At 42.7% G+C, this 13,032-nt stretch overlaps 1 protein-coding gene and 1 long non-coding RNA gene across 2 annotated transcripts in view; both read left to right on the forward strand.

Annotated features, from left to right (window-relative positions):
• Positions 1-437: 437 nt before the first annotated feature.
• Positions 438-4,112, forward strand: LOC148094694 (uncharacterized). The gene is made up of 2 exons (XM_087837406.1): positions 438-2,594; positions 4,047-4,112. Exons 1-2 carry the CDS (start codon positions 438-440, stop codon positions 4,110-4,112), a joined length of 2,223 nt encoding a protein of 740 aa, XP_087693532.1.
• A 1,791-nt stretch (positions 4,113-5,903) lies between these two features.
• Positions 5,904-13,032, forward strand: part of LOC148094695 (uncharacterized) — a 171,495-nt gene continuing 164,366 nt past the window's right edge. Inside the window, exon 1 of the long non-coding RNA XR_015718421.1 lies at positions 5,904-6,041. This is a non-coding gene — a long non-coding RNA (uncharacterized LOC148094695). The remainder of the gene's footprint in view (positions 6,042-13,032) is intronic.

Consider the following 13,032-nt stretch of genomic DNA (forward strand, 5'->3'; position numbering starts at 1 on the left):
CTCTGTTCCCTCTGTTGTAGTGCCTGCATGTGAGTCTGTGTCTTTTGTTCAGTCTGTGTTATGTGTTTCCTGTTTTACTTTGAAGGTCTCTGTCTTATCTCAGTGTGTTCAGTTTACGCTTCCTTGTCTCGTCAGTTCTGATTTGCCCCAGCTGTGTTTCCCTCCTGTTGTCCATTCCCTGATTGCTCCCTCTATGTATTTAAGCCCTGTGTTTCAGTTTGTCATTGTCGCGATCTACCGTTTATCTAGCTGTGTGTTCTGTCAGTCTGTTTGTGTAAGTTTATTTTGGATACTCAGTTTTGTTGCTTTTTTTGAGTTTAACATTAAAGCTGTATTTAAGTTCACCTTTGATTTCCGTGAGTCTGCATTTTGGGTCCTTCATGTCACCACCCCTGCGTGCACACAGCCTTCACATAACAGAAGATCGCGACCATAACATGGACCCAGCAGACTCCGTGTGGTATCGGCAACCCGCAGCTTCTGCCTTCCTCAAGGAGAGCGTGAGGCAGGAGGCTAAGCATGCCCGGGAGCTCGAGTCACCTTTCTATGGTTCACGTTTGGCTTGGGGAGGGCCCCGCAGCCTCCAAACTGCCATGACTACGGCCGAGCCGGCGCCTATGCCTCGGGTGATCAGATTGAGCACGTGCTCATTCTCTCCAGTCGCTACACCTCCGCCTCCACCCCTGGATTACCAGTCCGACAAGAGGGTTAAGCGGCGGCGGAAGAAGGATTACGTGACGCCGGACGTTAGACTCACTCCACTGCAGTCCTTCGCTCTGTTTTTGGGTCTGCCACGTTCTGAGCTTCACAAACTCTCTGCTTCCTCATTGCAGCCCGGTCTTTTGGAGGATTCGCAGCCCAGTTTGCCACCTCCCACTACCCGGAGAAAGCGACGCTCACGCGGTCGCCACTCTGTCTCTGCTGAGCCACTCCCCATGGTGAGGTATAATGACTGTTTTCATTCTGCTCCCTCTGAGCTGGAAAAAGACAATCATGTGCACACTGTAAATTCTGAGACTGTGAAAACTGTTAAGACTGTTAGACGTGGTGGTGGTAGGAAGCTAAAAAACATTTTAGAGGAGTCTGTGTTTGCTGAGCCTGCTCCTTTGCACCGTTGTGTTCCTGCTCCCAGGGCAGCTCGGGCCCAGCATTCCCCTGCACCTGTTTCAGTGCTTCAGGTGAGGGAGGCTGAGGTCCAGCTGGTCCCTGCTCCGGTGTCCAGGCCGGCTGAGCCTCTGCCTGTCGCTGCACCCATACCAGCTCCTCGGGTGGGGACAGCAGCTGCCCAGCCATTGACGGTGCCTGTCCCGGCTCCCAGTGTGAGGATGACCGGGAACCAGTTAGCTCCGGCACCCGTACCTTCTCCTCGGGTGGGAGTGGCTGGTGTCCGGCAGGTACCTGCACCTGTTTCTGACCTCGCTGGAGGCTCAGGTGAGCCCGTCCAGCAGTTTTCTTCAGGTTCTGGAGGCTCAGGGAAACTAGCGCAGCTTACTGCTGATCCACCTCCTTACCCACCATTACTACAATCTTTACAACAGTCAATACATATTAAACTTCTCTCCGTAGCTCAGACTTTAGCTCACCTATCAGCTCAGTCACCTGCTCAGTTCTCACCTCAGTCATTTCCTCCACCGCCTGTTCCTCCTGGAGGGTCCGAGGGGCCCGTCCAGCCTTCGTCTGCCTCCGCTGGAGGGTCCGAGGGGCCCGTCCAGCCTCCGTCTGCCTCCGCTGGAGGGTCCGAGGGGCCCGTCCAGCCTCCGTCTGCCTCCGCTGGAGGGTCCGAGGGGCCCGTCCAGCCTCCGTCTGCCTCCGCTGGAGGGTCCGAGGGGCCCGTCCAGCCTCCGTCTGCCTCCGCTGGAGGGTCCGAGGGGCCCGTCCAGCGACCTGCCTCCGCTGGAGGGTCCGAGAGGCCCATCCAGCGACCTGCGTCGCCTGCAGCGCCACCACCTGCGGCTCCCACGCCGTTCCCTGCAGCGCCGCCCTCGTCAGGTCCAGCCTCCGAGTCTTCGGCCGCGTCTGGTCCAGCCTCCGAGTCTTCGGGCCGCGTCTGGTCCAGCCTCCGAGTCTTCGGCCCTCGTCTGGTCCAGCCTCCGAGTCTTCGGCCCTCGTCTGGTCCAGCCTCCGAGTCTTCGCCCTCGTCTGGTCCTGCCTCCGAGTCTTCGCCTTCGGCGTCGCCTGGTCCTGCCTCCGTGTCTTCGTGTCTTCCTGTCCGGCCTGTTCGGCCACTTTCCGGGCTGATGACTGGACATCATTGCCGTCACGGACGGTCCCCTGACCTACGTCGCCGCCGGTGCCTCCCGCCCGGCCGGCCTCCTGACCTGCTCGGTCGCCGCCGGTGCCTCCCGCCCGGCCGGCCTCCTGACCTGCTCGGTCGCCGCCGGTGCCTCCCGCCCGGCCGGCCTCCTGACCTGCTCGGTCGCCGCCGGTGCCTCCCGCCCGGCCGGCCTCCTGACCTGCTCGGTCGCCGCCGGTGCCTCCCGCCCGGCCGGCCCCCTGAACTGTCCTCTTGGCTCTTGGGCCGCCTGCCTCCGGGCCGCCCCCCTGAACCTTTTCGAGACCGTTGCCTGGGCCTCTGCGCCTTTCATGGGCTTGTGGTCTGTTTTCTTTTGGACTGTTGCTGGGACGCAGTGCTGTTGTTTTGGGCTTTTGCTCCCTGTATTTTTTGTCACTGGCTCCGTGTGTTTGTTTCATTTCGGTCCCTCCATCCTGTTCCCCCGCCGCCCACCCTGGTTGGGTTGTTTTTTGTTTTGGTGTTTCGGGTTGGGCTGTCTGGGAGCCAGCCCTTTAGGGGGGGATACTGTTAGGATGCCTGGGTCGTTGACCCAGGGTTTTTGAGTTTATTATATTATTTATAATTTCTAGTCTTTGGGTTTTTGTTAGAGTCATGTCTTATGGTTTGTCTCTGTGTAATCCTTAGTTGCTGTCTCCCCTGTCTGCTATATCCTCGTGTCCAGTCAGTGTCTGTGTCTGCCCTGGTCCCACATCTCTGTTCCCTCTGTTGTAGTGCCTGCATGTGAGTCTGTCTTTTGTTCAGTCTGTGTTATGTGTTTCCTGTTTTACTTTGAAGGTCTCTGTCTTATCTCAGTGTGTTCAGTTTACGCTTCCTTGTCTCGTCAGTTCTGATTTGCCCCAGCTGTGTTTCCCTCCTGTTGTCCATTCCCTGATTGCTCCCTCTATGTATTTAAGCCCTGTGTTTCAGTTTGTCATTGTCGCGATCTACCGTTTATCTAGCTGTGTGTTCTGTCAGTCTGTTTGTGTAAGTTTATTTTGGATACTCAGTTTTGTTGCTTTTTTTGAGTTTAACATTAAAGCTGTATTTAAGTTCACCTTTGATTTCCGTGAGTCTGCATTTTGGGTCCTTCATGTCACCACCCCTGCGTGCACACAGCCTTCACATAACAGTTCATGGTGCCAGCATTTGTTATGGAATATGTTGAGCAAACCTGGAAAAGCGTCAGCTCAAGATATTATTTTCATTGCTGTGAATCTTTACCTGATACACTGACTTGGTGAGTAAATGTTTACTTTTATTCAAACTGATTTTGTGGCTTCTCTTAGTTTAGGACCAGGTTTATAATCTTGCTAGCTAGCGGCTGGGCTCATGTTACTTAAAAATTAACACCACAGCCTTAAAAACCTTACATAAAAATATGTCTGTGAAATTTTCTGTTGATTGTTTGAAATAAAAAAGTGAGATAAGAGCTCAGACGAAAATCTTCGGGAGCTGCAGCCATTAGGGGTGGGGGGTATTTTCAATCCATAGCCATAACTAACTAACTAATTATATATATCATGTTTAACCTGAGTAGCAAAAGACAGCAGGGGGGGTTGAAAACAATACGCCAGGAGTTAGCTGTGCTCGCGGACTCGATCAAGCCTTGACCTCCCGGTCAGCTTTCGCGCTGGTGGATAACAGAGCTCACCGAAAACGTGGAAGCACTTTTGCAAATATGTGATATTTTGATAAATTAAGTAGATATTTGAGCATTACAAAGCTACATTCTCGCCTGAAAATATTTTAAAAGGTTATTTTGTGACCCAGAAAGGGTAGTCTGGGGAAAAGGAGGATGGCATTTGTCGGCCACGGTTGTCGGAGCCTGTGCTACTTGTAAGCGCGGCAATGGCGGAAGAGCGCGGCTAAAAAAACTTATTAATTTTTCTGGGTCACAAAATAAACTTTTAAGATATTTTCAGGCGAGAATGTAGCTGTGTAAAGTTCAAATATCTGCTCAATTTATCAAGACATCACATATTTGCAAAAATGCTCAGACGTTTTCAGAGACGTCCATTTTTTTCATGCTTTGTGGCAGCTTTTGAACATCTGTGGCATCTATTAATGTCAAATCTAGACTTTATTTTACAACATAACTCTATGTTACAATGATTGCACAGCCATTAAGGATCAAATTAGTTTCTGAAAAATGTTCTGTTTTTTCTCCCTCTGCTTGCTTCTTACTGTCTTTGAGGCTCGGGACCAGCACTCCTGCTGTTGGACAGAAAAACATCAGTATTTTGGTTTTCCAATATATTAGCAACTGTCAGTGACATTTATATTAATCAGGCTGGACTTTAATCATACTTTAGATCAGCCTGTTTTACTTATTGTTTTATTTGTGCTTTGGTTTGGGGAAGTTGTTTCTGTACTGGTCTTCTGTTATTAGACTTGAGATATGACTGCACTATGCTGTTGCTGTTGACTCCAGTTAATTCTACAAGACATGCTGTGTAAGTAAACAAACAACAACAGTTTGGTCTGCATTTCTTGAAAGATCACATCCCCCAAACTTAGTTTAGAGGGTCTACACTGCATATAGTAAAGTCTGCAAGTTTTCTAACAGCAAAATCTGTTTTGTGCCAAAAATCATTTTGCACATCATTAGAATAAAAGTTATTGGCAATGTTTGCATAGCCCTTTTTAAAATGATGCTTTCATGACATTATTGTATGTTGGGTGGTGGTACTTAAGGGAAGTTAAAGACTTTCTTCTGCACCTACATTTGGATCACCTCGATCCATGAGACTGCAGTTGTGACAGAACAACATATATTTTATTTTGATTATATAAGTAATGTAAGTACAAAACAAACTTGTGGTAGGCCTAAACTTATTTTCAGAATAATTACATCTGAGACTTTGTTTCATTGTAAGATTATAACCGTGATGGCAATATAATTGTTTGTTGTTCAGCAGAACAGTGTCCAGTATGTTGGCTGTTATAGTTTGTTGTGTTTGAAAATAAAAGTTGGGCTCATCTTAACATCATTACAAAAAGTGTTGTTAATTATTTTTAATCATATTCAGGTTACCACAAATTGTTTTTTCATTTAGTTGAACTTGAACTGTTTGTCAGTAGGTAAACAATTAGTATTGTACAGTCAGAAATATCAAGTTATTCTTAATACTGCAGACTTGCAATGAATAAGTTGTCCTAACAGTCATCTTAAGTAAGCTTTACTTAGTATTTTTGAGGCAACAAGTTTCCTTAATTTTTTTGAGTTCTGGGAACTAACAAGGCTGTACAGTGTACTCAAAATGAGTAACGGTGTGTTCACACCGAACGCGATAGAGGCAGCCAGAGCGTCAGGTTTACATGTAAAGTCAATGGAAAGGCGCGATGACCCACGATTGCGGCTCCCGCGAAAATTCGGAAGCAGATTTGCGTCGCAAAAATGCCAAAACGTGTGAAACGCGCGTCAGTGTAGCGAGTCTGGCGTGTTTGACTCGCAAAAAAAACCACGCGCGTGAGTTTTTGTGTTGCTTTTTGTGCATATGCACATTTTGTGTCTACCACTCGAGTTGGAAAAATCTGAACTCCAGCGTCAAATCGCGCCGCGACAACCAATCAAGAGCCTGGTGACGTGGCTCTGACATAGGTCAAAGGGGCAGATCCAGCCAAAGCCCTTCATTCTTCAATGGAGGGAAGGCTAATCAACGCTGTAGCAAACCACCCGGAGCTGTTCGACACCAGCTGCTTTCTGTACCGAGACAGGAATATAAAGGACGAGCTTGGAGGAAGATATGTGAAGAGATCGGGCAACCTGGTAAGTTCATTCATTTCTCTTTTTACATTTTTGACTGACCCAGGGAAGCCGCACAAAAGCTAGCAAGCCACCGCTATTTTCCCACTGACGTACAAATACCGTTCTGCTTTTATACATGTTGTCATGCAGGAATATATTTTGTTTATTAATAAACAGCACACAGTGGTCCCGCTGTTCATCCATCACTGCTTCGCTTTTTCGCAGATTTTTTATTGCACCATACAGCATTGCATTCTGCAGCCTGATTGACAAATCTCCTCCGTGTCGTGTCTCCTGCGCTTGCCAAATTTATCACGTTTGGTTTTGATAACCATCACATCCAATAGAAAAAAAACAGCACAAAAACAACCATAACTATGACCTTCATTCGGAAATAGACACCTGCGGATGGGTGAGGGGAAAAGGCGCACGAAAGTGGCAGGCAGATGAAGACAAAATGCGGCATAATAATACTTTTACGTTTTGCAATCTACAAAGGTTTGCACTTTGAGAATCATCTTGTGAGAACTGTGACTGATGTTCATGTTTGTGGGGGAAAAAGTGTATAAAGTGCGTGGCGAGGGGCTAGTAATTCTGAGAACCCGTGCTGCAATAAATGAGGGATCACTGTATACACTTTCTCTATGATTTATTCAACCTGTTAACATTTAATATGATAATATAATAATCTTTAAAAAGCTCTATTTTCTGTTGTCTATAATGTAGAGGATAACTGTGCCTCCACAACTAAACAGGAAAATCAGTAGAGTGAAGGGTTAAAGCAGGATTCGCCAGTGCGAATGGTGGCGAAACCCTAAGATCAGTTGTAGTGGCTCAGCGTGAGGAAAAGAATCATAACTCATAATAATTGAATAATAATTAACGTGAGGTCCAGTAGATTTTCTTAATGTGGAGGCGGCTCTTTGTGGATTTGCACAACTGCATTCAACAAGATATGAGCAGATCTTTCACATCTACCTTACAATATAAAGCGCCTTGTTGTTGTGATTTGGTGCTGTATAAATAAATTGAAAATGAAAATTGAAATTGAACACAATCTCTTTCATAAACTAACCGTATACTGTATATTGTTTTTATACTAGGCTGTATACAATTGGTGCAAAGGTAGAATTTAGTGAATTGATCTATGCATCATCAGCTTTAATGCAGATTAATTTCCTTTACTTCATGTAACCTAACACTAACCATGAGCACCGCAGCCACTGTGCACAAGCCCAAGACAGTACAACAAGCTGACCTGTTTATCCTGGGCAAAACTACCCAATATTTTTATGCAACATTGAAATAACACAAAGTTAGTAGAGCTTAATTTGTTTTGCAGGATGTTTTACAATAAAACATTTTTTAAATCAAAACACATGATGTAAAAATCCCATATGTAATTCGACTTATGATATTAAATGTAAGCTTAATTTTGCAGTTAATTTAGTGTCACAGTCCTTACCTTTTGTGTCTCTGTTGATCTTGAGCTGATAGAAATGTTGCATTTGGAATTACCTGCTTATTAAAAAACATTACTCCCAAAATGCTTGCTCCTCTTCTTCAGGACTAGCTGCTGAAGTACCGTGACTTAACTTGTGTAATTTACAGGCGCCTGCACTCATTCCAGCCCATGTTAACCCCCAAGTAAAAACACTATAAAAGACACTGTTGAATATAATGTGTGTTTTGAAAATATAAGGATGACAAGTAAAAAGTTGTCAGAAAATTAAATACTCAAGCAGAATTCCACTGTAGACTTTTTTGAGAGCAGTGCTTAAAAGTGGACTTTTTATGTTTTTATATCTCCACCTACAATAACCCCTGTTCCCTGCTGGAAAATCTCACCTTGCAAAGTCTGTACATTTTGTTACAGCACTCTAATCCAACAGCATATCGATTACAAATGGCAGTGGAACTTTTCAATTAGTTTTTCCTACAGAATATAACCCAGAAATATCAGCTTCACTTCAGCTTGTTTAATAGTTTCAATGCATCTTCAGAATCCTTAATCGACCCTAAATTGTGTTTACTCTGTCTCACTTTTACCCAGTGACACTGCAGCAGCCCAGCATCTGCCTGACATCTCCTAACACCGGGCTGCTCCGGGCTAAAAGACTAGCCAATTTAGCTTCCACTTGGCTGACTTGGGGTTAGAAAAGCCTGGGACTTCCAGTGTTAACACTTAATTATGTTACTTCAAATTTGTTTTTCAGACACTGACCATGAACACAAGAGCCTACTGGTTATCAGTTGAGCATTGCTGTGCATTACTGTAAACTTAGCCACTATACCACTTCAGCCTGTAAGCATACTAAACTCCCCAGTTTTCATGCAACCTGTAATTAACACTTATTATGTTACTTCAAATTTGTTTTTCAGACACTTCATAAAATCACAATCTAGAAACAAATAATTTTTGGGGATATTATGAGTAAGCTGTAAATTGTCCATTGATGAGCAGTGTTTACCTTTGAAAATAATCTCTCATTGGCTTCTCCTATTCTTCTTACATCTTTCTCCATCACGGAGTGTCACACTTTAACTTATATTTTCTCGCTCTGTGAAATGTGACTTTATAGTACCATATTATCCCAACAGAGTACTTATTGTTATTAAAGAACAACCACTGCGATTACACAAATGGTGATATATATATATATATATATATATATATATATATATATATATATATATATATATATATATATATATATATATATATATATATATATATATATATATATATATATATATAAATAAAATAGAACTTAACTGAAGTCCAAAATGATGTCTAGTCTAGAAAACATGGACATTACCAGATGCTGTTTTCTCCACCATGAGTAGCTGCTTGTGTGTGACGCTTCCTGAGTTAAGTTTTTTTTTTAAATTTATAACTGAAAAGCTTGCTTTATTATGTTAAGATCAGATGGGTGGTTTGGCCATTGAAAAATGGCTAAAGTTCCTTTAACCCTCAAGGCACCCAATGTTTATTCAACTAAGCTCGGACATCAGGGACAGTATTGTTTTTTTTATTGTTGCAATTATCATTTTTAATTAAAATGACAATACAATCTACAGGCCCCATCTTATCTTAATGACCTTGTAGTACCATATCACCCTATTAGAGTACTTCACTCGCACACCTCTGTCTCTCTTCCACAGCATGTCTTTATCCTGTCTTCCTTCTCTCACCCCAACTGGTCGCAGCAGATGGCCCCGCCCCTCCCTGAGCCTGGTTCTGCTGGAGGTTTCTTCCTGTTAAAAGGGAGTTTTTCCTTCCCACTGTCGCCAAAGTGCTTGCTCATAGGGCTCATATGATTGTTGGGCTTTTCTCTGTATCTACTGTACAATATAAAGCGCCTTGAGGTGAGTTTTGTTGTGATTTGGCGCTATACAAATAAAATTGAATTGAATTACAATACAATTGTTTCAGACAGTTGTTTCAGGTCTCTCTCATAAAAAAGACATTGAGTCTCAATGGGACTATCTGTGTAAACAAACAAATGGGCAAAACCTTAAATGGCAGTCAGTGATTCTATGTCACTAGCAAATAAATAACAAAATTCTCCAGAAATTGTATTTTCCATAAAATGGTTTCTTAACTGTAGCGTCCATGGTTTTTGGATTGAAGGAACAATTCAACAAATGCTAAATTGGGGCATATTAACCCCGATTCTTTTGTCCCCGTGATAGAACAGAGAAAACCGACTCATAGTGTGTTACAACATTTATATTTCTTTTTATTCAATCATCTTCCGGAAGAGAGAGACCCCTGCACAGCTCAAACGGCAGTTGCAAGAGCTCTAACATTTTTAGCTCAACATGTGTCTTATATGGTGTTATTTCTGTACTTCAGACGTCACACAGTCTCAAACATTGCTTATATGGCAAAGTTCGTCTTTTCTGTGTCTTATCTATTAATATGCCTGTGCACTAAAACTTCATGTTTTTCAGTCTGGCTGAGCACTTAGTGAGTCAAAAGTGGCCTTGCTCTACAAGCCTTCAAGTACATAAAACAATATAATAGGAAAATAAGGATACTAAGGATATTGATTTCATGACAGGCAGTGTAAGAGCTGGACAGCTTTGAGGATTCAATTCGTAGCTGTTAGAAGCAAAAATTTTGTGTTGTTTTTGAGTTTATTTTGTTTTGGTTTTATACAGCTGAGAATTCTCTGACAATACAGAAAATACAGAAAGTTGAACTTAATTGAAATGAATTAACTAACAAACAGAAACATACTGAACATTAGAGTCTGTGCTACACCACTGTCACTCATCATATCATGTGACGTGATAATTAATAGTCATAATTTCATCAGATTACTACTGTTTTTCCACATTTTGCTTTCACCTTGTCGAGTTACTGCTCAGGTTTGGATCTTCCTGATGCAGTGAGGCAGAAGAAGAGAGTGAGAGACATTCATATATTATAATAAGTAATGAATTTCAGGTATCTTTTCCACTTGGTTAACTTGCACAGACAAGGTTTTTCTATTAACTTGACTTGAACTGAGAAATCAACAAATATGTTTCATCACATTCTGCTGTGTTTGGCAGGTTTCTCTGTGTCACATTCCCGTGGAATTTTTCACCATAGAAAGAAGTTTTCTTCCCATGCAGAGTGCACCTAGGACGCTAATGCTCTTCTCAGTTTTTACAGAGTCAAACTCAAAGTAATGTTGGTACTTCCAAGCATTGGTCATGTTCTGTCCTGCTCTCCATGTTATCTGTTATCTTTTAATTTAACTTTTTGTCCACTACAGAGGACATAATGAATACGCTGGGTCTCAGGAGGATATGAGGATGATTGTGCTGGATGTCCAAATTGGGTGAGACGAGTTTAGGTTTGATTGAGTTTTAGGATCCAAGTTCAATTTGATGTGATTCCATTTCATTTATATTGCGGCAATTCACAAGACAGTCATCTTATATTGTAAGGTAAGCCCCTTACAGTAATAGAGAGACAAGTTACTGGAAGTCCCCCAGCAGTCACAACCTAAAACAGGATAACTCAGGGTCAACTGATCCAGCTCTAACTATAAAATGCATCAAAAAGGAAAGTTTGGAGTCTCATCAGAGGAGAGTCTCTGTCTTCTGAATATAAACTGTGAGCTGGTTCCACAGGAGAGGGTCCTGGTAGCTGAAACTCTGCCTCCCATTCTACTTTTAAAACTCAAAGAACATCCAGAGTGATTCTCAACTTCTGATAAAGGACAGAGTTTTTAAAAAACGGAGTCTTTGTTTGTGACTGGTGGAAATAACCTCTTTGGGCACAGGTAGATACAAGCATACAATGAACATTCAGCTTTACTTTCAACTCTTACTTTAGAACACACATCTTCATCCCCTCTTTCACAATAATATGCTCATGCCAGCTACTAATGTGTTTCAAAGATTTGGACGAGGCAACAGAAATGTTCTTTGCTATCAACAACTGAAGAATGCAGTTAAGAAAAAGTTCCTACGCTTCACAGCCCTTTATAAGCACTTGCACATGTAAAAGTACACAAAGATGTACACTTAGGCCCCTCCTCAAATTCGAGTTGGTCTTTCCCTTTGGGCTCCTTGACTCCCCACTCAAACTAGCATTGCTTCCTGTCCAGGATGTGTACATCCTCATCATTGAAAGAGTGTCCACTGGCCTGTAGGAGTAGATAGACTGCAGAGTCCTGGCCTGACGAGTCCTGGCCTGTGTTGTGCAATCCGCTTAGCCAGAGGTTGATTGGTTTTCATGTATAAATGTATAAATCATGGCAATCCTCCTGGTATATAACAGCGTACACTATATTGTATCAGCATTATGTAACAATTTGATAGCTTTGTGCACTGCAGTGGGGGGTGGGGGGCGGGGAGTTAGATCAATTTGATACCAACTGCGTTTACTAGAAAAAGCACAATGAAGTCAAACAAATGAAATACAGGTTTCACAACACACTGCACATAATTCAAATGGTTTTCAGTTAAACTACAAAGTTTTGTTTGGTTTTACTTCAGGGTTTCTACTGTGTCAAAAGCAACCACACCCTCTCCCTGAGGAGCTAGTACGCTTTCTCTGTATTAAAACCAGAGCATAGCTGTGTCAATACTGAATTACTAGAGTCATACCTACTGTAGGCATTTTAACACATGTGCATTATACCAGTACAAAGAAGTAAAACACAAAGAACATTTGAATAGGAAAAAAAACATCAGTAAGTCCATGTTAATGTTATAAATTGCTTGTTCAGTATGTTGCTGTTTTGTTGTACCCGTGTACACGAATGGCACCGCGTGCTGCCTTCTGTGGTTATCACAGAGATGTAATCATCTCTGTCCTTCCCCAAGGTTAAACTAATCGAGTGTTACCGTCTTGAATCAAATGGCAGAAATGGGGGAAAACTCACCTGTAAATAAATTACAAGAATGTCAACTCATGGATCCCAACTACTGTCAATATCTAAAAAAAAAAAAAAAAAATATGTGTTGACACTAGCAGTAAATTAAGTGAATAACTCTGTAATTGGCTTATATTCTTCTGGTTTTCTCTTTCAGAAGTGTCAGGCTTGACACATTGAACAAGTAGTCCAGCAGCCAATCTCAAGTGTCAGACTCAGTACCTTTTCTCTCTTTTTTGTATTTTATTTATTAGCTTACTTTGTTAAGTAGTTGTTCAATAGTGTTGGCTGTATTTCTGCAACACATTGTGTGTTCAGCATATCCACGTTTATGTACAAGCTTGGGAACCTCCAAGCCATACTACATATCAGTTGACTTTTCAAGAGAAAAAGAACAAATACACACCTACAACAAACAAGCATTAAAATGAGACTTTCTTTACACAAAAAACACTACCAGTTACAGCAAGTTAGGGCCCCATGCTTAGTGTGCCACCTGGTGAGGTACTCATGACTAATGCTGCATCACCATCAGTGGTAGCCATCTGAGAGAAATATTTATAAACAGACATGGTGAATTGTACCACTACATGCAGATCATGACCATTTATGAAGATCAGAAGTGTAAACAT

The sequence above is a fragment of the Neolamprologus brichardi genome, unplaced genomic scaffold (assembly GCF_056152115.1).
Source record: "Neolamprologus brichardi isolate AB-2024 unplaced genomic scaffold, ASM5615211v1 NODE_ptg000031l+_length_7269946_cov_1, whole genome shotgun sequence".
Taxonomy (NCBI): Eukaryota; Metazoa; Chordata; class Actinopteri; order Cichliformes; family Cichlidae; genus Neolamprologus; species Neolamprologus brichardi.

What these genes read in the sequence shown, in the direction of transcription:
- LOC148094694 (XM_087837406.1), top strand. Translation starts at nt 438, where the DNA reads ATGGACCCAGCAGACTCCGTGTGGTATCGGCAACCCGCAGCTTCTGCC. An exon ending in GCGCCTTTCATGGGCTTGTG is followed by an intron (nt 2,595 to 4,046) that starts GTCTGTTTTCTT and finishes TGACCCAGAAAG; the next exon opens with GGTAGTCTGGGGAAAAGGAG.